Genomic DNA, 24,558 nt, shown 5'->3' with positions numbered 1-24,558 from the left:
ACCCACAGCAGACCATAGGGACCTCAATGGCTGTAGCGATACCCTATGACCCACAGAGGCACAGGCGCGCACACACACACACACACAATCTCCTTCAGTTAGCACCTCGTTTGTCCCTCCTCCTCTCCAGCTTAACCAAAAATTGAGCTGTCCCAGAGCTCTCTGAACCTCAGTGCTAGAGGCATGTGTCGAGAGAGTGGGGGTGGGGAGATGGCCTTGGTCACTTCAGAGCCACCTCCGCCTGCTGCCCCGGCCCCACGGCTGCGGGGGCTGCTATCTGTGAGCAAACTGTCCTTGGGGTCAGGGACAGCAAAGAGCCAAAGGTCAGGTCGATGCCTCCCCCAGCCCTTCCCCCAGAGAGGCAACTGGCTCTTGGGGGCAGGAAGGAGAGGGGACAGGACACAGCAATTCAGTTGTTTCAGCCTCAAAGGGCCCACTGGCTAAGGAAAAGACACATTCAGTAAGAGGCAGAAATGGTGCCTTTAATGGTCAAACACAGCCAGTATCCCCCTTCCCCGGCAAGAACCAGACTTTAGTAGAAATCCCCCACACCCTAATCAGTCCTTTCTGGTTTTTCCTGGACCAGAGGGAGAATGGGCTCCAGAAAAAAAACCCAAAAAACAAGGAGTATCCTCATCTCTACCCTTCACTCAGCTCACACCAGAGACAGGGATGACACGGCCAACACTGGGGCTGTCTGTGGTGGCCATTATGTTGCACAGCGGTACACGGGTGATGGCAGACCGTCAATACGGTGGCCATCACAGCACCCAATGGGCCAAAGAAGACGTAACCGAAACGGTGCCACCATCACATCCAGAGGCTCAGCCAAGAGGCTGGGCATCACAGCACCCAAGGGGCCAACCAAGAAGTCATCCCAGAGGGTGGCCATCCGAAGACCCAACAGGTCAACCTCATCACATCGATCAGTATGGCAGTCTTCACAGTACTCAGTGGGCCCACCGTGATGTCAGTGGCAGCTATCATAGTACTCAGGGGATCAACACGATGCCCACAGTGATGGCAGTCACCACGGTGAGCAGTAGACCAACCAAGATGTTGACAGATGGGACGAGCAAGGTGTCCCCGGGGAAGGTCAGGCCCCAAGAGCCAGATGGTATGAGCTACAGCCGTATCCCACCCACCACGCTCCCACCCCACCCCTGCTAGGATGCGTTAAGCAGAGAGCGGGAATAGAGGCCCTGGTAGTAGACCCCAGGCTCCCCACCCTCTGCCCCGTAACCCCCAAATCCCACGTCCAGCTTGGGGGGTGCTGGCGACTGTTCCGACATCAGGTTGTTGATGGAGAAAGGGTGATTGAAGTTGTAGGGCGCATCCAGCTTTAGCTCCCCTGGGAGCTCCAGGCCGGTGAAGTAGGGCGTGGAGGGAGCAGCCGGCGAGCCACAGTCCAGAGCCCCCACTTCGTCCCCACCCTGGGCCTCCGGCTCAGGGGGCGGGGGCTGCGCCTGCGGCTGCGGCGTGGAGGCCACACTGGCGGCAGGGGCGGCGGCCGCGGAGGCCGACCCCGCACTGTTCCTGGAGGCCGAGCTCCCGCCGCCCCCTTTCTTCACCTTCTCCTCCAGCTTGAAGCGCTTCTGGCGGCGTAGGTAGCAGCCGTTCTCAAACATGTTACCTGAGCTGGGGTGCAGGGCCCAGTAGGAACCCTTGCCCGGCTTGTCGGGGGAGCGCGCCACCTTGACGAAGCAGTCGTTGAAAGACAGCGAGTGGCGGATGGAGTTCTGCCAGCGCTGCTGGTTCTCGCGATAGTAGGGGAAGAGGTCCATGATCCACTGGTAGATCTCGCTCAGGGTCAGCATCTTGCCCGGCGCCTGCTGGATGGCCATGGTGATGAGAGAGATGTAGGAGTAGGGCGGCTTGGCGTGGGCCAGGGGCCGCCGGTACCCTTTCGGCATCTCCTTCCCGTGGACCAGCCCCGGGCCCGGGCCCCCGTACCCTGAGCTGCTGCCTCCACCAGTGCTGGCACCCAGGCCTGGGAAGGTGGGCCCCAGGGGCGCTGTGGGGGCTGGGGGCGCCAGGGGTCCAGTGGGCAGTGGGGAGGCAGGGAGCCCCCCTGGGGGGTAGGGAGAGCTCAGAGGGTTCAGGGTCATGTAGGAGTTGAGGGGGGCCATGGTGGGTACTGGGGTCACCGGAGAATAGACCTACAGGGAGAGAAGGAGAGATGGCAAGTGGTGAGTCTCTACGCTGTTGGTAAGCAAAGGGTCGCTGGACCCATTTTGTGTCCGTTTGTCTGTCCGTCTTGCCCTTCCGTCTTTACCTTTCTCTGTAAATGGCTGTCTCTTCAAGTCTCTCTTTCTGCTCCCCTTTTCACGCACCCCTCTCCATGACCCCATCTCCGACGTCCCATGTACTGGAGTGCACATGCTTTAAGTAGTTATCAAAGTGTGGTCCAGGACACCCTGGGGAGTGTCTGAGACTCTTTTTGGGGATCAGTGAGGTCAAACCATTTTCGTATAATGCTAAGATATGACTAACCTTTTTCACTTGGTTACTCTCACGAGCGTACAGTGTTTTCCAGAGTCCACATGACATGGAATATTGCAACAGACCAAACGTAGAAGTAGCTAGGAAAATCCAGCTGGCTTCTACTGAACCAGACACTAAAGAGATGGGCAAAAATGTCATTGTGCCACCCCTCTCCTTAAATTTTCTGAAATACAGTTATTTTAATAAAAATACACTGCTTATACTAACACATTGTTGCTACTTTTAAATGAATGAATGCCTATTTTTAAAATGTCTCAGTTTTCACTTTGAATGTGGTAACAGCCATTATAACCCTGATCAATAAAAACTGTTTGGGGTCCTCAATAATTTTAAGAGTGTGATGAGGTCCTGAGACCAAAAAGAAAAAAAAATTGAGAACTGCTGATTTATCTAATAATGGAATCTACATGTGTACTTTCTATACATCTTTTAGGTTATAAAATTATAGCTTTATAAGTCAAAGCACCTGAAAATCAGAAATCACATATTTCCACTTAATATATGTCATCTGTTCATTAAATGTCATCAAATCTAAGCTTCAGAAGTACTTTAAGTGTCAATAAGAATGGAAAAAAACATTGTCAATTATAATCTGCAGACACCACTGACTGTAAAACTCATTCCATTTTCAGAAAGGTTCAAATGGGGGGTGGGGGGGAACGTGCATCTTAGCTCAGTGAAATAAGGTAGACATTGCTATGTCTTTGTAAGTAACTATCTCGTCTCTCAAATATTCAACTGACCACCTACTGTGTGCCGGGCACTACTCCAGGCACTTTCCAGGAAAGTTCTGCTCTCATCCTTGTGACCACACTATGGGGGAGGCGCTGTCATGACACCCATTTTTCAGCTGAGCAACCTGAGGCCCCAGAGAGGTTGTCCAGGAATCACACAGCAAGGAAGGAGAGCTGGGATTCTGAATCCAGGCAGTCTGGCTCCATACGGGTGTTCTGGATCAAGCTATAAAAGCAGTGACCAAGACACGGAAACGCCTGCCCTCAGGGAGCTGTCAGTCTAGCAGGAAGTGAACAAGATAAATAAGGAAAGTACAAAGCTTGGTGGATGGGGACTTCTCATTCTGTGAGCATTTATCCCTTTCATCCTGTCTTCCATCCATTCTCTGGCAATTGTCCATCTGTCTGTCCTGCTTCTTCCCCGGGGGGTGGGGGTGCTGGGGGTGCTGCTCTAGCTCTGATGGGAACCTCCACTGAGTCAGTGTGTCCCATCTCACCCCGTCACTTAAGTGTCTGCACAGACCAAGGTCCAGAGAGAAAAAGGACCTGCCAGGATCACTCAGGGAGCCAGAGACAGGTGGTAACCAACCCCAGGTCTGCATTCCAGTAGAGAAACTCTCCCCTGTCTTTTTTTGCGTGTCTGTCCAAGTAGCTCTTTCTTCTTTTGTCTCTTTGACGCTCCCAGTTGGCATTATATGTGTCTGTTCATCTCCTTCCCAGTCTCGGTTCCTCTACACTCCTTCCCTCACTCCCTCCCTCCTCTGTCTCTCCCCCCTCCCCCACACTCTCTCCCTTTATCTCTGTCTCTCTCTCCTCCATCTCTTTCTCTCCCTCATCTCTCCCTCTGCCTCCCCCCCCCCCCACAAAAAGACACTCCCAGCCCCCATCTCTCTCCTCCTCTGCCCCTGCCCATCTCTCTCACACCTTTCTCCAATCTTTGGAACTCTCTCTCTGATTACCCTCCTCCTCTCCCACCCACCCCTCTCTTTCTTCTCCTTCAGTACATCTTTGCATCTCTCTGCCCCTTCCCTGGGCACCACCGTCTCTCTAGAAGTCTCACATTGAAATTGGAGCCACAGCTATTCCCCTCCCCCATGCACTGGTCTCCCCTGTGGTTGGCTGACTGTGGTCCCTCCCCAAAAGTAAGGGAAGAGGGTCCTTTGGAGAGAGGGGAGAAGGTGTCAGAACTCAGGGGGATCCACAGAGAGTTCCTGAATCCCTCGATGACCCCCGACGCTTCTCCAGCTCAGTCAGACTCTCTTGTATCCCAGGGGAAGACAGACTGGGACCCCAGAGCCCTTCTTTTCTGGCTCCCCACCCACACGGAAGTCCTCCTTGAGGTCTGACCTCAAGCCTCCAGCTGCCCTAATCCACCGTCGGCTTTCACACGCCCCGGGGCTGGGATGAACCCCCAGTGTCCGGGTCTGAACCGGATCTCCCCTGTGAGGGCGGGGCTGAGACTGGGGGGGAAGCCCTGAGGGGACCTGCACCCCCATCCCAGGAGGCTGGAATTTCTCCCCTTTCATTTCCTTATTGTCTCTGGAGGAGGGTGTGACAGGGAGCACAGGGAGGCGGTGTGAAGCCAGAAGCTAGTTTCTAATCCTGGTCACAGCCTAGGACCTCAGGTGGCCCCTACACTCCGAGAGGCTTTAGGTTCTCCATCTAGAAAGTGGCGGGGGTGGGGAGCAGTTGGACCAGCTGATTGGTGAGAACCAGGGGCCTGGGGGGATGCCTGAGGGCTGTAACTTTCCAATTCCCTCTAGACAAAGAGCCAGCCTGGTGGAGGGGGGTGCCATCACCCCAGCAGAAGGGTGTGGTGGGCAAGAAGCAGTGTGGGGTTCTCCCCAGTGCTCAGTTGCTGAGTGAGTGCAGAAGTTTCTCCTCTCATTGTTCTGACTCAGGTGGAGGAGGTGGTTTTGTTGATGGGAAGGTTAAGGAGATCCTCATACAGTACGTCCATTTCCAGCCCCCTATAGGTCATCTCTTCCAAAATATGCCCCCAAATGCTGACTATCTCTAGACCGTCCCTCAATTTCAGAGACAATTTCCACACACCTTGTCCCCTAAACTTCAGGCTGTGCCCCAAATAATGACTCCTTCAGCTTAGAGCCCTGAAATTTACTTCTTAAGATACACCTCCAAAACACTGATTTGTAGTTGGTACCCTTAAAGCACACCCCCAGGCTCTGAACTATGCAAGGCGTTCAACTGAGATTCTCCTACCACCTGGGAGCCTCCACCACCAACCTGGTCTCTGCCTTCCCCACCCTAGAACCGACATCGCCTCCACCTCTCAACGCTCCCAATCCCTTCCCTGCCCCACCCCACGTGCACCTCACACCTCCACAGCCCCAGGACTGGCCCCTCCTGGGCACCTTGCCAAGGCTTGCAGGCCTGGGTATCCAGGAGTCCCACCCTACAGCTTCAAACCCCAGACCCAGAACTCAGGCACGCTGGGGCCCCTGTAAACCCCAGATCTTAGTGTCTTTGGAGAACTCAACCCTTGCAGTCCCACATCCCACCTCAAGCCCACAGTCCCCATCCAAGTTAGAAACCCAGGTATCCAGACCCCCATAACCTTCTGGCTAGGACCCTGTCCCACCTCCACTTCATAATGTTGGCTAGAGAGCAAGCAGGCTAAGACGGAGTACTTGCAGCAAGAGGAATGCAAGTTAGACCTGGGGAAGAACTTTCCGTCAGCTAGGGCAAGCGAATTATTATTCTCTGCCCCCTATTCCAGGGAAGTCTTGTCCTGTCCGAGATGGGACTGGTAAGGACATTAGCAATTTGTGGAGATGGGTGGACGGTGGGGTGGGTCGGGAGTGGGCGAAATCTGAAACCCTCCAGACTCCAGTAAGGAGAATCCCTGCTGAGGGTCTCTAATAAGATCCCCGAAGTTCAGCTGGGAGGGGTGAGGGTCAAGAGTAGGGACCTGCTAGGTGGACACTGACCCCTTCTGCTGCCAATGCTGTTGCCCCTACCCCCTGCTCTCAGGATCCTGACTCTGACTGCATCTGGCCCCTTATCTGAGTCCCAGCTCTTAAATCACCTGTTATTTCACACTCCCCAAACCAAGCTTCATTTCTGACCATCTTCATCTCTTATCCTTAGCACCTACCCCTATTTCTGACTTTAAAATAGAACTCAACCCCAATCCTCATCCCAGAACCCCAATTCTTACATCTACCCCAGACCCTCATCTTTCACGCTAAATTCTAACCCTGAGTTCTCGGCTCAGACTTCTCTTAATGGTGACCTCCCTCTCCCATCTCTTAGTCACTATATTTCCCCCTAATTTTGAACCCCGTTGCCTAATCCCTCAGCTCTTTCCGTATCCCGGAACTCTGATTTCTATCTTTGGTTTATTCATTTTAATTCCTTTTACTTTGGGTCCCTGACACTCAGCCCTCATGTATGAGCTATGACTTGACCCTTGGCTGAATATTCCAGACTCCCATTTAAGCCCTCACTCCGACAAGCCTGCCTAAACCGCGCTCCCATGCATTGTCCCCCGTCTCTGACTCCTTACACCTGGTCTCCGAGTGTCCAGTTCCCCCGCTCCCAGGTTCTATTTGGGGCCACCGTGTGAGTCCACACCCAGTTCCTTACCCCCATTTAACCCCGCACCCTGATTCCTGCCCGCCCCCCCTCCCCCGCCAATTCCCGCTCCGCCATCCCCGAGGACACACCTCGCCCGCCTCCGGGTAGTAGCTCCACTCGGCCAGGTCGTGGGCCTCCATCTTCACCGAGCCCAGCATCCCCCGGGCCTGCGCCCCCACCCACCCCCGCTCCGGCCCGGGGAGAACCGAGAGTTTCGGATCTCTCGGCCGGCACTGCCCGAGTTCCGACCCGCGCCCGTCCGTCCGACCGCCCAGGGTCCCAGTCGTCCAGGGCGCCGCGGGAGGCGGCCACGCTTTATAGCCGGGACACCCCCGCCCTCGCCCGCCCTGGGCTCCCCTCCCGCCTCCCCGAGGGCGGTGCGCCCGGATTGGGGCGCCCCCTGCGGGATTGCGAGGAGACAGACCTCAGGCGCCGGGATCCGCAGCTCGGGGACGGGAGACCTGGGGACAGTTGAAGAGTGAGGGAGCTGTAAGTGGGAAACAATTGCTCATTCTAAAAGCCTCGAGGGCAGAACTCTAGGTCCCTTCTACTTAGGGTTTTCATCATCTCAACTGAAGCAGGCGAACAGCCAGCAAGGCTTGTTGGAGTGGAAAGGGGGCTCAGAGCCGAGTGGTCTCCAGAGGTTCCGCTGTGTTACTTACTATAAGGACCGGTAGTAGCCCCTCGAAACCACATTTCCCTTTGGACGGACTGGAAGACTGAAGCTTCTGATAACTGAAAGTGCTCTAGATTGTGTAAATGGCCAGGAAAAAAAGTGGAGGGGATCGGGGCCTCTGCTCAGATCCCGCTGCGACTGCAGACAACCTGCAAGACCTAGGAGCTTCGCCTACCCGACTCTGTTCAATCTAACATCAGCCGTCCAGGGAACCAGAGTCTCCGTGAACTCCATTTCCCAGAAGCCTCCAGCCCCCTTTCCGTCCCGCCCCCTGTCACAGGACTACATTTCCCAAGAGGCATGGCGCCCGAAAGCCGGAAATGAAGGGCTGCCCGGGCTTCGCAGAGGGGGAGGGCGGAAAGCCGCTCGCGCGGTAGGGGCCGAGGCACTGGTACAGAGTGGACTCCATTTCCCAGCGACCCGCCGAGTGCAGTGATTGCGTAGTGTCACGGCGGCGAGCGGAAGATGGCGGCGTCGTCTGTGAAGAGGCGCTGCTGAGGGGGCGCGAGGGGGACGGAGGCCGGAGCCGCGGTGAGCGGGGGGCGAGCAGCGTGGGGGCCAGGGACGAAGGGAGGAAGGACTCTGAAAGGGTAGGGGCGCTGTCGGGGGCAGTGAGGACACTGAGAGGAGAAGGGAGCAGAGACGCTCGGGACCCCAGTTTCTTCCCAGCTTTTGGACCCTTCCGTGGCTCCCCAGTACCCTCAGGGCAAAGTTCCAACGTGGCCGCCAAGGCGCGTCTGCACCCCCGGCCTCAGCTCTGCCAATCTGCTGGTCCCTCTTTTCGCACAGCTGCACTGGCCTTTCGATTTCCTCAAACTCGCCATACGCTTTCCCGCCTCAGGCTTTTTGCACATGCCGTCCCCTCTGTCTGCAACATCCTTTTACTCATTCCGCCTGGTTGACTCCCATTCATCTTTCGGATCTTGGCACCAACGTCACTTCCTCTGTGAAGCCCTCCTTTCCCGCCCTCCGTCCCGAAATCCGCCTGTTGGACGATCTCATAGGTCGCTGTTCCTTTCCTTCATGTCACTGGGGGGTCTCGCTTGTTATTGAACCTTTATTTGTGTGGCTCCTTAGTCCTGTCTGTGACCAGGAGCCCCACGGTGGGTAGGGACTGGGGGTGTGTCGGTCTCCGCTGTGTTCCCAACACTGCGGAATCGCGCTGAAAACTCCCAGTTAAGATTCGTTGAATGAATGAAAGATTCTCAGGGGGCCACTCTGTATGTGAGCGAAATCGTCGTACTCCAGGTGGGAGTGGGGCGGCAGGACTCTCTAAGGAGCACAGCGAGACGGAAGGGGAAACGATGATTATTAGTGATAGCAAAAGACTACAAGACACTCCCAGGTATTCTTTAGTAGGGAGACTGGCAGGAAAAAGACGGGTAGCCGTCAGAAAATAAAATATCATGGAACTGTAAAAAGGAATGAGGGAAGGGGTAAAAAAGGAACCAGAGATAAAGAATGGACTGCAGCATATATTAAGGGAAAAGGCAGAATGGAAAACAGCGCTTATCATATGCTTCCTTTTGACAAAAGTAAATACTTGAAAGTCGCTCAGTCGTGTCCGACTCTTTGCAACCCCATGAACTATACAGTCCATGGAATTCTGTAGGCCAGAATACTGGAGTGGGTAGCCTTTCCCTTCTCCAGGGGATCTTCCCAACCCAGGGATCGAACCCAGGTGTCCTGAGTTGCAGGTGGACTCTACCAGCTGAGCCAAAAGGGAAGCCCAAAGGAATTATGGATACACATTAAAAAAAAAAAAAACGTGGAAGAGGAAGGACACCAGGTAAAAAGTTTGAGTGACTCAGTGTATTCTCATCATGAAAAGAGAAGAAAAGTTCATCATGAAAGCGTTCATTGTGTTCTTCTGGGAAACAGCAGTATACTGAATTGTTGGGTGGCCATGACCTTTAATTTGCATGAACTGGGGGGCAGGGGAAGCAGTTCTTTTTAGAGAGGCAGTTCAGCATGTTACTGAGAAGGCTAGGTTCTGCAGCCAGGCTGCTGGGTCTGCATCTTACAAGTTGTGAGCCTTTGATCAAGTGATTTTACTTCCTTGAACTTCACATTTCCTCATCTGTAACATGGGAACTGGGGCTTCCTTGGGGGCTCTGTGGCAAAGAATCTGCCTGCAGTGCAGGAAACTCAGGTTTAATCCCTGGGTTGGGAAGCTCCCCTGGATGAAGAAATGGCAACCCACTCTAGTAGTCTTGCCTGGGAAATCCCCTGGACAGAGGAGCCTGATCGGCTACAGGGTATTGTGAGGTTTAAATAAGTTACTATGTGAGAATTGTGCCCAGGGCATATTAAATGTTCAATAAATATTAGCTGTTATTTTTCAAGCATTCCTAGAGCCAAAGGGCATACTAAGGGATACTGAGGGATACTAAGCCCAGTGATTGTTGAAGCCCTCTGACATTTACTCAGCAGATTTTTTTTTTAATCTTTTGGTCATACTGCATGGCATGTAGGATCTTCGTTTCCCATCAGGGATCAAACCTGTGTCCCCCGCATTGGAAGTTCAGAGTCTTAACCACTGATCACCAGAGAAGTCACACTCAGCAGATTTTTATTAAATACTTACTAGATGACTTCCCTGGTGGCTCAGATGGTAAAGCGTCTGCCTACAGTGCTGGAGACCCGGGTTCAATCCCTGGGTCGGGAAGATCTCCTGGAGAAGGAAATGGCAACCCACTCCAGTATTCTTGCCTGGAAAATCCCATGGATGGAGGAACCTGGCAGGCTACAGTCCATGGGGTTGCGAAGAGTTGGACACGACTGAGTGACTTCACTTCTTCTTCACTCGGTGCCAAGCACTGTTCCATGCTGGGGACAGAAAAAGTGAACACACACACCTCTTCCCTCATGGAGCTTATAAATATGTAGTGTGTTTATAATGATAAATGCCATGGAGAAAAACAAAGTGACACAGATGGTGAGGGAGAGTAAGTGGAAATTTGAAATAAGATGGTCAGGGAAGACCTCACTGCTGGGATATTTGAGTTGAGACCTGAAGGAGATGAGGAAGGGAGGTGTGGCAGTATCTGAAGGGAAGGGTAATCCAGGTAGAAGGAAGAGAAGCACAAAGGCTTAGAGGAAGGGATGTGTTGGTGTGATGACAGGAGGCCGGAGTGACTGGAGCAGAAAGAGCCAAGAGGAGGAGCAGACACTGAAGAGCCAGATCGTGTAAGGTCTCCCTGGCCTTGGTGAGGACTTGGCTTTGACTCTGAGCGAGATGTGGGGGTGACGGGCAGCAGGGAGACTAGGAAGGAGGCTGTTGGATAGTCAATTCTTTCAGCAGATACCTGTTAAGTATAAACTGCTGTGTACGGTATATTATGATTCTTTCAAAAGATGCATCTTTTGCACCTCCTCAAATTATTAACAGTTTATGCAACAGTCTTCAGATCTCTTTCCCTGCACGTGCAAATCCGCTATACTTATCTCATGTTTACTATGTGTTTTAACTCATCTCATCCTCAGAATAGTTGTGGGAGATCAACACTGTTACTATCCCTGATTTACAGAAGAGACAGCTGAGATCCAGCTGTTTCTTGCCTCAGGTCATTCTGTGTATATACATACACAAACTTGACAAAAATCAGTTGAATTGTATACATTCCTCTGTGAGGCAGCAGACTGTCACTGTCATCTTTTCATGATGATCGTTCTTTGAGACCCATCCTTTTTTTTTTTTTTTCTATTTCCTGCCTTTTCTACTTTTTGGTTTATCCTTCCACTCTTTTTTTCTTTTTTTAACAAATACATATCTTTTTCCCTTCTTTTGTGAAAAGGGAACATACAGTAAACATTGCCTTCACTGTGCTTGTTTTTAGTTTAATATGTGCTGGAGCCCACTGTTTATCAGCACACAGAGAGATATGCCTCATTCCTTTTTACAGTTGCATAGTATTTTATTTTGTGGATATATTGCAGTTTTTCAGTCCGTCTCCTTATTTGAGAAGACTCTTTTGCTACTAGGAATAGTGCTGTAATTGATATCCTTCTTATTTCTTGATTTTGTCATTGTGACTTTGGGAGAGATATCCAGAGATATCCCCCACTTGTTTTAAAACACAGGGTCATAATATTCCAGAAAATGGCAGAAGTATAATTTATTTGATTAGGTCTTCTCTGATGTATTGGGTACTTACCTACTGTGTGGAGGACCCAGAGCTGTGTTTCAGAAAGCTTGCTCTGGCGTCCAGTCCAGAGTACAGCCCGGCTGGAGAGACGAGGGGCACTGAGGCCAGACAGGTGGCTGCTCTTTGTGCATCTGTTCAGTCCTGCAGCAGTTGTTTGTGGTCAGCCTGCTCTCTGTAAAGTACTGGGGGTGAGGCTTGGTTCTCCACGGGGTACAGCCTCTTAGCCGGGAGACACCAGTCTCCCCCAGATTACAACCCCACGAATACATACAGTCAGATCCAGACTCTGGAAGGGGGAGGGGCTTGAAAGGACCCAACAGGCTGGGAAGGAGGGTTGAGCCCTTCATAGAGAGTGGGGTAAAGGCCCAGAACTTGCTCCATCCTCCTCTCCAGGGAGTACCGGGCAGCAGCCATGGCAGGCAGCAGTGGGGACAGCGTCACACGCCGGAGCGTGGCATCACAGTTCTTCACTCAAGAGGAGGGGCCGGGCATCGATGGCATGACCACATCAGAGAGAGTGAGTATGGAGAGATAGGTTTGGAGTGGGGAGGCCCAGGCCCTCTCTGGGGCGATCCACACCTAGCTGGAAGATCTCAGGAGTGCCGTAGGAGCTGGGCTGGCAAGGTGAGCACCCTGACCTGCCTTTCACCTTCCTTCCAGGTGGTGGATCTCCTGAACCAGGCAGCACTGATCACCAACGACTCAAAGATCACAGTGCTCAAGCAGGTGAGGGGGAGAGGGTGATGCTGGACTCAGCAGGACAAGAGGAGCTGGGATGGGAACCTCGGAAGAAGAGGGCACTGGTACTAATGCTCATGTCCACGTTTAAGCGCTCAGGATACGGCACACAGTGCTGTTTGGCCACACTATCGTTTGATTCTCACAAAAGCTCTCTGAGGCAGGGTGATTTCTTCTCTGTTTTACAGAGAAAGAAGTAGAGTCTCAGAGCTTAAATTAGCCCAAGGTCACTCTGCTAGGACCTGGCGGAATTAGGACCCGAATGCTGGATTCAGACTCCAAGTGCCATGCTCTTGATCCTCGGGTTTCTTCTCCGCCAGAGCCCTGTGCAGTGGGGAAGACATGCAGGTGACCCAGCAGTGAGGACCCAGAGTGGGCAGGGCTGAGATGGAGGCACCTGGCGGGGTGTGGAACCCAGAGCGGGGCTTCTGACCCAGCCTAGTGGCGGGCAGTCAGGGAGGGCTTCCTGGAAGAGGGCTAATTGAGCTGAGACCTGGAGGAGGAAGAGAGAACCAGGCCGAGGGAGAGTGGGAGGGTGTCTTGGGCAGAGGGCAGAGTAGCTTGTACAGAAGCAAAAGAGGTGCGGAGTCAAGGGCTGCTGAGTGTGGTTCAGAACAGGAGGCAGATGGAGTTCAGGGGACCCCAGTTCTACTTGTTCTGCACATGGCCTTGAGTAGCCAACACCACCTCAGCAGCGAGTGGGGTTCTGACGGGGCCTCCCTCATGGGTGGTTGTCAGGGCTGTTCACCAATAGTGCCTTGGCTCATAGGCACTGAGCTTCTGTGAGAGCGTCTTTGGGAAGGGCTTATTCCAAACAGCCTGGCAGGTATTACACAAGGGCCTCAGGAAATGGGCTCTCACTGTGGTAAAATGCCTGCTGAATTGTGGCAGTTGAATGAGGAGTAGAAACAGAAGGAGGGTAGAGAGATTTGCTGGATGAGCCTCAGGAAGGTATGAGTCCCGCGCACCTCTCTCTTTTCTTAGCCTCCATCTATATCATATACTCACTGGCCCACCAGGACCTGTGCCTTGTAGCATCTTCTTACTGAAGCCTCACAGTAGCCCTGTGAGCTGTTGTTTCTGGTTCCCATTTTACAGAAGAGCAGACTGAGGCTCAGGGGAGGCCCCTTGCCTAGGCCATGCTGAGAGTTGAACTGAATTTGAACTGAACTTGTCCGCTGCTGCCCCCATGCTGTTTTCTGCTACACATGCCTGTCTGTACTGACTGGTCCCTGGTTTTACACATGTGTCCTCCTCCTCTCTCCCGATCTGCTTCCAGGTCCAGGAATTGATCATCAACAAAGATCCCACACTACTGGACAACTTCCTGGATGTGAGTGGCCAACAGGAAAGAAAGGGTGTGGGTGTGGGGATAAGGGAGTGGATCCTGGTGCAACTCTGACCCACCTTCTTCCTGACCCTCGCAGGAGATCATCGCTTTCCAGGCAGACAAGTCCATCGAAGTGCGCAAATTTGTCATCGGCTTCATCGAGGAGGCTTGGTACGGGGCATTGCAGGACACCCGTGGGAGCACCCCTCCTGGAGTCGGCCTCTTGGGCCGACCCTGGCCTTGCCCTGCCCTGAGAGTCTTGCCCCTTGCTTCCCACACCCATTCTCCCTCCCTGATTCCCCAGCAAATACTTAATATGGTCCAAACCTAGGACTCATCCACTCTTCCTCTACTACTTCCACACTTCACATCTACATCATAAGTAAGGACTGTCGACTCTGCCTTCAAACTGTAAACAACATCTGACCATTTTTCAACCACTCCCCTTGCTGTACCAAATACTTTTTTATTCAATCCTCATACATGGGATTATTTGTTTGGCCCCTTTAACTGAAGAGAAAACTGAATCAGAGAGGTGAAGTGAGTTTCTTAAGGTCACACAGCCATTATGTGGCAGTGCTGGGATTTTAACCCATGTTCATAACACCATTGCCCAGATTCTCAGTCTCCCATCTTTTACTGGGAGAGTTTTTTTTTGCCAATTGAGGTATACTTGATTTATAATAATATATTAGTTTCAGATATACAACATAGTGATTCAAATTTTTTATAGATTATATTCCACTCAACTATTATAAAATATTGACTGTATTCCCTGAGCTGTACAATATATCCTTGAGGTTTATCTATTTTGTATGTAGTAGGTTATACCTCTTAAACCCCTTATCCCATCTTGCCCCTCCCCCATTCCCTCTCCTCACTGATAAGCATTAGTTTTGTCTTTTTTTTAACATGTTAGCAAATATAGCACTTTTGATTTTTAAAATTTTAACTATTTTTCCAAACAAGCCAAAAAAGAAGAGTGATATTTTTTTGAGGTATAGTTGATTTATAATATACTAATTTCAGGTAAGTAACATAGTGACTCAGAATTTTAATAGATTATTACCGGGACAATCTGTGGTATGTTTTCTGAGTTTGCCAAAACACTTTTTGTTCCAGATATGTATCACGTGACTGCTATGCGCCAGACATTTGTGTCAGGCTGTAGAAATAGAACAGTGGATAAACAAAGATATTGTTCCTGCCTTCATGTAGGTGATAGTTGAGTTTCATAGTTTTTGACTGATTAGGTTAATATTTGAGATTGTAACATGATGTGAAAATTCACATTCTGAGCTCTAGGTGTAGCCTTATTCATTCACTGAACAAATATTTATTGAAGGCCTCTTCATTCTTTGCTTCAATAAAAACTGAGACTCCGCTAGTACTCAAATGGGAAAGAATCCCCAACTTTCAGAGCCCTTCATCTTATGTAAACAAATTAGTAAACAAAACTCATGATTACCTAAGACAGAGTGCTTTAAAATATTAATGACTAATATCTATTGAATGCTTTCTATACTGTTCTAACAGCTTTACATATATTGTTGTAGTTTTCACAGAAGCCTTGAGGGAGGAACTATTCAAAATGAGACAAAGGTGCTTGTTCAGATTCACACCCATGGTCTGGCACTGCTACCTCTTAGGTGAACTGTGGGGCCCTAATAGTACGAAAGAGCAGGCGTCGCAGGACCAACCTAGACGGTGTCCAAGCGCCCCTATGTCTGAAGGTACCAGATGCTGGCAAACACGACAGGTGCCCACCTGCATTCCAGTCTTCTGACACATTGGCCCTGATTTCCCTTTCCTTGTGAGCCGCAGGCTCCCATCACCTGCGCAAAGGCCACCTTGACCTTGCCTTTCTTCTTCCATCCCCAGCAAGCGAGACATTGAGCTGCTGCTGAAACTGATCGCGAACCTCAACATGCTCTTGAGAGATGAAAATGTGAATGTGGTGAAGAAGGCCATCCTCACCATGACCCAGCTCTACAAGGTGGCCCTGCAGGTAGGAGCTCCCTGCCCACCTAGGGCTGTCCCAGCCTGACAGGACTCATTCATCTGTTAGAATTCAAAACCAGCATCAGATCACATCTTTCAAGGTCAAGATGTGCTGTCAGTCTTTAGGAACAGACAACGAGGGGCTCTAAATTCTAATGGCCCAGGAGTTGCCATTAACCTATCTTTCCCTGCATCCATCCATCCATTTATGCATTCCGCAAATGTTCCCCGAGAACCAGCTCTTGTGACCAAATGGGCCAGCTGGGTCCACACTGTGGTGTGTTACATTAACATTATTGAAAGGAAGAAATCCATTTACTCTCTGCCACCACCTTGTGAGGTCAGCATTGTTGTTCCTTTGGCTTCTTTAAGGTCTGAGCCTTCAACACTCGGCCTTGTCAGTACCTCTGAACCTTATGAGGGCGGGACCAGGCCTGGCTTGGTCACCAATGGGTCCTGTCCCCCGCATCACCTAGCCCAGGGCCAGGGACGGAGTTGTAACTCAGTGGACGTTTCCCCAGTGAATGTATTTATCATCGTTTATGGATCTCTGAGTTGTGGTGGAGTCGGTGATTGGTGTCCTGTCTGTCCACCCCTCCCCGACCCACACACACAGTGGATGGTGAAGTCACGGGTGATCAGCGAGCTCCAGGAGGCCTGCTGGGATATGGTGTCGGCCATGGCTGGGGACATCATCCTGCTGCTGGACTCTGACAACGACGGCATCCGTACCCACGCCATCAAGTTCGTGGAGGGCCTCATTGTCACCCTTTCGCCTCGCATGGCTGACTCGGAGGTGCCCCGACGCCAGGAGCACGACATCAGCCTGGACCGCATCCCTCGTGACCACCCCTACATCCAGTACAGTGAGTGCCCCGTCAGCTGGTGCCGTTGGTCTGTCACTGCACCGGCTCCCTTCTCCTCCTCCTTCCCCCTTTCACCCTTTCTTAGTTTTTCATTTCTGGAATCAGTTTAATACAGTGCTTAAGAGCCCTGATGCCACATTCAGATCTCAGCGTTACCTCTTACTCATGTGAGCTTGAGCAAATTACTTCTTTCTGAACTTTATCTTCCTTTTGTAAAATGAAAGTGGTAGTAGTACCCTTCCAGGCTTTTAGTGCTGTTCCATGAGAATGTGAGCACTCAGTAGTAAATACCAGCTAGTTATACAGTTTTTCTGATTGCAAATTATAAAAATAGTGCATGCACATTTTAGTCCCAAGCGATAAATATAGAGGAGTAGAAAGGGAAATTACTTCCTTCCCCAGTCCTGCTTTTTAGAGATGAACACTGCTAAGAGTATTGTTTCCTTTCGGACCTTTTCTATGCAAATATAGGTATTTATATGTGTATATTCATAGTTTCTATGTTTGTTGGGTTTGTTATTTACAGAAAACAGGGCCATGCTTAATACTTCCAGCTGAGAGGCATGAAAATGTAGTGTCTTGTGTTTGAATCTCTGCTCTGCCATTGAGCAACCGACCTATGCTCTCTGAGCCTGTTTCTTCATTGGTAAATCCGGAGCCGTTACTATGGCATCTACTTTAGGGTGTTAGAATGAGCTTTTGGTGAGTTTATATGGCTGGCATAGTAAGCATTCCACAGATATTGGCTGTTCTTCTATATTGTTTGACCACCTTTTGAACTCAACAAAAATTAATTTATATCTTTTCCGAACAGTATCATGTTCAGATGTTCAAAATATTCCATTAGAATTGGCTACATTACATTCTATATTTTATTCACTGTTTTGTATAATGTCGCGTCCAGTAGGTTTTTGCAAAGAAATGTCAGGAAAGATATTTGCCACAGTTGTTAAGAGTTAACTTTTGGGGACTGGATCGAGGAACATGGTGGTTTAAAGAATTTTGAGTCCTTTATCTGTGTGTTGTCACATGTATACATATTCAAAGTTTTACATCAGTGTAGTTCAGATTCCTTACAGTCGGATATTTTAAGTTACTTTTACTTTGTCAGTATTGCAAGCCCACGCTTTGAGCGTCATCTCTTATTAATTAGACTAATTATTAATTAGACATTAGTCTAATTAATAATTAGCCATCCAATTAATAATTAGTCTAATTATTAATTAGACATCTACTATTATTAGTCTAATTATTAATTAGACATCTACTATTATTAATAGTATTTTAGTCAGACTCATCATGCACTGAATCTCCTGAGTTTTTTCAGCCAGTCACAGCCATCTATGTATGAGGATCTTTCTTCTTTTGGTCCCAAAGACTGCTCTCTCTGGAGGCCAGGAAGAAAGCCCCCTCCTAACTGGTTCTCTTCCCTCCCTCATTAGATGTGCTATGGGAAGAAGGCAAGGCAGCCTTGGAGCAGCTGCTCAAGTTCATGGTGCACCCCGCTATCTCCTCCATCAACCTGACCACAGCCCTGGGCTCCCTGGCCAATATTGCGCGCCAGAGGCCCATGTTCATGTCTGAGGTGATTCAGGCCTACGAAACCCTCCACGGTAGGTTGGTTCCCTCCCTCACTTCCCCTGTCCACCGACCAGTCTCCTCTTTTCTGAGAAAATGTGGGCTAAATAGCCCCTAAAGCATTCATCATCATCAATCTAGTAGGTTATGGACATAAGGAAGGATTCTCTAGATTAGATACATATCTTTCAGTGATTGCACATGACAGAAATGTGCTTCAGAGCTGGTTTTAACATTGAGTTACGTGTGGGTGAAGTGACCTGGTGTCTAAGTACTTTAAAATACTCAACTCTAAAAAAAAAATAAAATAAAATACTCAACTCTTCCCCGCTCTCCCCTAAAAAAGCAGGGAGGATAGATGTGCCAAGATCAGTGAAATGTTGATGGCTCCATGGTGATTCATTACCCTGCTTTCTCTACTTCTGTGCATGTGTGAAACTGAAAAGTGTGGGGCTGAGGCGTGAGTGTGTGAAGATCATGAGTCCCTCCACCTCTCCTGGCTCTTACGTGTCTCTTTCCTAGGGTAGCAAAGATGGCCCCCAGTTGTTCCAGGCTTCCATTCCATCTACTTGGCAACCCCATGGGAAAGAGAATGTCTCCTTCCCAGCCATTCCAGCAGAGGTCCAAGGGCTCATTGTTTCTGATTGGCCAAGAAGACACTGTGAGCCTGTCTCCCAACCAGTCACAATGGCCAAAGGATTGCAGTGTTCTTACTGCCCCTGAGACTCTTACCCACTTGGACTGAGAAGGGAGCCAGAGTGGTTCCCTCAAAGGAAAATGGGAGTGTTCTTGGCTGAGGAAGTGGGGAAGGATGCTGGGCAGGCACAATTGCAGGCATGCTCTTTTGCTTTGGAACAGGGGAGACTCACCTCTCAAGGTGATTGTTAGACGTTTGAAGGTCATTCTGGTGTCAGGGACCAACAATGAACTGTTGTGGCAGCTCAGTTGAAACATCTTGCAGGTGACTATCGCTTTCCCTAGGACAAGTGTGTTGGAATTTCCAGACCAAGGTAGAGGAAGATGAGGCTTAATGTTTAATAAAAGGGAGGCTGAGTTTTCTGTTTTAAGGTTGACTAATACTGAGGGAGACCTCTCAAGGGAATATCGCCTTGTACAGGGGGAAGGCCATACCGTAGATCTGAGAGTGAAGGAGCTCTGCTAGGAGATGCCTGCCGCCACTGCTCAAGCTGGGGCTTAGGAAGTCAGGCGGGCAGGGCCCCAGGAGCTCTGTCTACAGCACAAAGCTCTTGCCACTTCTCTCGCAGCCAACCTGCCCCCAACGCTGGCCAAATCTCAGGTGAGCAGCGTGCGTAAGAACCTCAAGTTGCACCTGTTGAATGTGCTGAAGCACCCAGCGTCTCTGGAGTTCCAGGCTCAGATCACCACCCTGCTGGTGGACCTGGGCACGCCTCAGGCGGAGATCGCTCGCAACATGCCCAGCGGCAAGGATGCCCGCAAGCGGCCCCGAGACGACTCGGATTCCACGCTGAAGAAGATGAAGCTGGGTGAGCTGAGGAGCCTGGTCAGGCCTGGCAGGAGGTGGTGGCAGGGACTGACCATGTCCAAAATGTCTAATTATTTACCGGAGACCGTAAGCTTAATTTACATGATAAATTATATTGTGTAAATATGATGACATATAATAAGTGATGTCAAAGTAAAATTATTAAAGAATATAATATATTCAAAAGTAATTATGAATTGCTTAAGTTAATACAGAAAGGAGTAAAATGAAAATAGTCTCCCTTTCATCCCTCTCCCCAAAAGTAACAAAGCTACAAGTATTAACACTTAGGTTTTCTTTCAGAAATGCCTTTGACATGTAGAGTTCTCCTTCCTGTGAAGTAATTTTGGGGGCGGGGGTGGGCGGTGCTGCGCTGCAATACACAGATCCCATGATGCTCCCACCCCCCAACCCCCAAAAAAAAGAAAGGATGGAATTTTGTTTTTATTTTTTTCATTTTGAAAAATAACTTATTGGGTATGAAGAGTGAGGTGGAGATCTGTTTTTTTCCACCTATCAACCTAATTTTTTTTTCCCTTTATTTTGGCCGCTTCTTGGGGCATGTGGAATTTTAGCTCCCTGACCAGGGATTGAACCCACAGTCCCTGCAGCGGAAGCAGGAAGTCCTAACCACTGGATCTCCAGGGAATTCTATAAATTTCTGATAGCAGTTTTCCAAAAAAATCACACCAGTGCATGCCACCCCAGTGGTGTGTGAGTGCCAGATACCCCACTGGGTAAACCCTGGGTATAAATGGTATCCTTGGCTTAAATTTGCTTTCTTGCCTGTTTTGGAGCTAGGCTGTGCATTGTTTTACATTTATTAGCTGTTTGCATTTATGTGAAGTACCCATTCTATTGGGCTTTTCAGCCTTTTGTAATTGAATTGGAGGGGCCCTTGCTTAATGCAGGGTATTAGCGCTTTGTTACACGTGTTGCAGACTTGACGAGATTGTGTAACAGGTCATATTTTTGCCTTAATCTACTTAAATCATCATTCTGTTGAACATTCCAGCTTTTCCACTTTTATAACTACAGCTTCAGGGAACATCTTTGCACACAAAGCTTTTTCTCTAAGGTTCATACTAAATTAGTTTTTTCCCTTGAGCTAGAACCTCTGTATTTGTATTCACCCAGCCTGTTGTTGATAGAAGTTGTATGCTGTATCTCTGTACCGTCAGTGTTTCTGTGAATTTTCTGTACATTTTACCTTAGGTATATCTGTAAGTTGTTTTTTTTTTTTCCATTTATTTTTATTAGGCTAATTACTTTACAATATTGTGGTGGTTTTTGCCATACATTGACATGAATCAGCCATGGATTTACATGTGTTCCCCATCCCGCTCCCCGCTCCCTATATCTGTAAGTTTTTAGGGTAGATCCTAAAAGTGGAACTGCTGTGTTGAAGAGGTATACACGTTTAAAATTTTGACCTGCTATCAAACTGCCCTTCCCAAAGGCCATACCAGTTTACACTTCCACAGTTCACACCCCCACTAACAACTGTCACTACTTTTTTTTTTTGGTCCATCATATAGGCAAATTTGTTGTCTTATTAGGGTGTTTTACATTTTCTTGATTCCCAGTGAGGCTGAGCACTATTTCCAAGATAGGTATTTTTAAACAATAAAGCTCTGTGAGCTTATTAGTTAACTTTTTTGTCTTCATGGAGCTTTGTGTGATCGGCCAGGCTAGTGTTTCCATTTCTCAGATGAGGAGAACTGAGGCCTAGAGAGAGGCGGGTAGTTCCCCAGGGTCACATGGCTGCACTGCTCCTGTCTGCTGAAGCTGCTGAGGGGCAGGGACCACCAGGGGTACCTGGGAAGAGAGAAGGGCCCGGTGCTCCCTCCAGAGAGCCAGCATCTTGTCATCTCCTCCATCCCAGAGCCCAACCTGGGGGAAGACGATGAGGACAAGGACTTGGACCCAGGCCCCTCGGGAACCTCGAAGGCCTCAGCCCAGATCTCAGGCCAGTCAGACACAGACATCACGGCCGAATTCCTCCAGCCTCTGCTGACACCTGACAACGTGGCCAATCTGGTGAGGACGCGTAAGGCCTTTTCCCACAAGGCAGGGAGGAAGGGTCTCCAGTCTTTCCCTGCCTTTCTGCTCCACACTGCCTACCTTTTGCACATAACATCAGACCTGAAACACTTCTGTTTTCAGGGTTGGGAGGGTGTGGTCCACTGGGCCTTCCTCACCTTGGATGGACCTCTTCTTAGATGATCTTTATTCCTTTAAGAGGTCACTTGTCACACCGCCCACCCCCCCATCATAGTTCCCCGTTGGGTTTTTTAAGTCTCAATCTAGACCCACCCACTCTCTCTCCTTTCCTTTGCACGGAGGGCCTATTAGGTCTGTTAACAGGAGCATCAGCCCCATGACTTGTTCCTTATGTGGTGTGGGATTGGCATTGGTGGGGTGGGATGACCAGTGTTATTTTTAGATTTTCAACGATGTTCTGCTCCAAAGTAACAGAACCATTGGTTTGAGTTGATGAGGCAGTTGGAGTGGGGGAGGGGCGAGGAGGTGGGAGGGTGGTGGTCCTCACATCAGTCTTCTGGCTGTAGCAGCACCGAGACCTTTTTGTTGGACGCTCGTGGCGAATACCTCTTCCCATGCTCGACAGCAGTCACCATCAGCTTTCCCTTCTCTCTCCCTAGAGGCTCCAAGGGGGTTAGTTGCTGGGCAGTTGGGGCAGCGAGGAGTTTACTCCCCAGCTCACATCTCTCTGGTGAGCTCCAGGCCTGGGTGTCTGGCCACTTGCATCTTTCTCTCCTTGAGTGTTTTATAGGTACCTCAGACTTCACATGTCAAAACTAAACTTGTGAAATTTCTCCTCCCACTCCAATACAGGCCCATGGCCCGGCCTGTGTTCTTGGCACACATGCCTCTTGTCCCCACACCAGAAACTTGGAAGTTCAACTCTTTGCTTCCTCCTCACCCCCAGTCCTTCCCCTCTTCCCCATCCCACTGACTGACCCCTGCCCTGTCCAGGCCCCGCCCTCTTCCCACAGAGGACTACTTCTTCCTGGCTCTGCCTTCTACTCTCCCTGCGGCAGCCAGAGGCATCTTTGTCAAGTACAAGTCATGAGGCTCCCCTGCTCAAATCCCTGCCAGGGCTTTCTGCTTCCTTCCAGATAAAACTTAAATTCAACTTGCCTTAGGCCATCTGATTTGGCTTCCATCAACTTGTTGTACCTTATCTATCCCTGTCACACTCCAGGAAATTGTCTTTTTCAAATTATTGGCATGTAGTTGTTCATAGGATTCTTTTACTCTCGTAATACCTGCTGTCTCTGTAGTAATGTGCCATTTTTTTGTCCCTAGTACTGTGTCCTTCCTCTTTATTTTGTATATTCTTGCCATAGATTTGCTTGTTTTAAGCCATTTCAAAGAACTGGCTCTTAAGTTTTTTGGTCATCTTTCATAACCTTTTCTGTTTTATTTCTGCTGTCTTTTTTTCTTTTTTCTTTGTTTCTGTTGTCTTTCTTTCTTTCATGTTACTTTCTGTCAATGTTTTTCCCCAAAGTTAAATGCTTGGCTTATTAGTGTTCAGTCTCTGATAGCTCAGTTGGTAAAAAATCTGCCTGCAATGCAGGAGACCCCGGTTCAATTCCTGGGTCGGGAAGATCCCCTGGAGAAGGGATAGGCTACCCACTCCAATTTTCTGGCCTGGAGCAAAAGAGTTAGATGCGACTGAGTGACTTTCACTTTCATTTTTCTTCCAATGTAAGCATTTGAGGGTCCTATTTTCCATTTAAGTACCATTGTAGCTGCATCTTACATGTTTTATTTCATTATTTTTCTCTTGTAGTTATTATTTAAGAGCATGCATTCAAACTTCCAAGCCTGTAGGGGGGCTGAAGTTATCTTTTGTTACTGATTCCTGACAGACGTGGATATGTTGTTCTAGTGGGGTACTGATTTTTTGTTTGTTTGTTTTAAATCAATTTCTAGCTCATATTATACTCTGTCACTGAACCTCCTTCCACTCTCCGGGCAGAGTACCAGCTCTGGTGCCTCTTAGGCTTCTCCCATGCCGTTCCCATACCTGGAATTTACACACCCACCTGCCCGCACCACTGCAAGGCCTCACTCTGTCAGTCTGCTTCCAGCCCACCTCTCAGTTCTCGGCCTACATGCCCCTGCCTGGAGGAGCCAAAGCTGTCCTTGACCTTCCTGGTGTGACCCCTGGCACTCTTTCCGTCTCTCGTATGCCACCCACACTGCATCAGTACTCGTTTTCTCTCTCACTTGCACAAGAATCTGTGATCCATGAGAGGGAAGCCCAGGTCTGTCCTCATCACTGCCATTTTGCTAGCATTGGCCTGGGTATGGAACCAGCATTTGTTGGGTCAATAAGTAAGGAAGGTTCCTGGCATCTCGCAGGTCCTCATCAGCATGGTGTACCTGCCCGAGGCCATGCCTGCCTCCTTCCAAGCGATCTACACCCCAGTGGAGTCAGCAGGCACCGAAGCCCAGATCAAGCACCTGGCTCGGCTCATGGCCACGCAGATGACGGCCGCAGGACTGGGGCCAGGTGAGTGCCGCAGGGAGCTGACCAGGGCCGGGGTTGGCACTGGCCACTGGGCTCTCCTTACTGGAAGAGCACCTCTTGGTCGAAGTGCCGATGGAAAACCATATGAGATCTCAGGTGTCAACAGTCACAGGTCCCATAGATGTAGTGAGTACCTAATATTTTCAGGCCCTGGGCTTTGAAGTCCTGCAGACTTGGGTTTGAGGTCTGAGAGGACCCAGACTACCTCAGCCACTTAATAACTGTGTGTCTTTGGTCAAGTTACTTAACCTCTCTGAGCCTCAGGCGGTTTCCCATTCTCACTGTGCTACTGAGGTTTAAATTGGGTACAGTGAAAC

General features: G+C 49.8%; 2 protein-coding genes across 2 annotated transcripts in view; one reads left to right on the top strand and one right to left on the bottom strand.

The window, feature by feature from the left end:
• Positions 1-461: 461 nt before the first annotated feature.
• On the bottom strand, positions 462-7,190 carry FOXA3 (forkhead box A3). The gene is made up of 2 exons (XM_043899546.1): positions 6,929-7,190; positions 462-2,159 (listed from the first exon to the last, which is right to left on the bottom strand). Exons 1-2 carry the CDS (start codon positions 6,995-6,997, stop codon positions 1,167-1,169), a joined length of 1,062 nt encoding a protein of 353 aa, XP_043755481.1. The 5' UTR covers positions 6,998-7,190; the 3' UTR covers positions 462-1,166.
• Positions 7,191-7,846: 656 nt separating this feature from the next.
• Positions 7,847-24,558, top strand: part of SYMPK (symplekin scaffold protein) — a 33,668-nt gene continuing 16,956 nt past the window's right edge. Inside the window, exons 1-11 of the mRNA XM_043899544.1 lie at positions 7,847-8,046; positions 12,057-12,180; positions 12,324-12,389; positions 13,681-13,734; positions 13,829-13,902; positions 15,613-15,739; positions 16,349-16,598; positions 18,041-18,211; positions 19,442-19,681; positions 21,566-21,720; positions 24,073-24,223. Coding sequence (XP_043755479.1) covers positions 12,076-12,180; positions 12,324-12,389; positions 13,681-13,734; positions 13,829-13,902; positions 15,613-15,739; positions 16,349-16,598; positions 18,041-18,211; positions 19,442-19,681; positions 21,566-21,720; positions 24,073-24,223 — 1,393 coding nt within the window. The 5' untranslated portion in view covers positions 7,847-8,046; positions 12,057-12,075. The remainder of the gene's footprint in view (positions 8,047-12,056; positions 12,181-12,323; positions 12,390-13,680; positions 13,735-13,828; positions 13,903-15,612; positions 15,740-16,348; positions 16,599-18,040; positions 18,212-19,441; positions 19,682-21,565; positions 21,721-24,072; positions 24,224-24,558) is intronic.

The sequence above is a fragment of the Cervus elaphus genome, chromosome 4, assembly GCF_910594005.1.
Source record: "Cervus elaphus chromosome 4, mCerEla1.1, whole genome shotgun sequence".
NCBI lineage: Eukaryota > Metazoa > Chordata > Mammalia > Artiodactyla > Cervidae > Cervus > Cervus elaphus.
The sequence above is the reverse complement of the archived record's forward strand: the minus strand, read 5'-3'. Positions and strand labels throughout refer to the sequence as shown.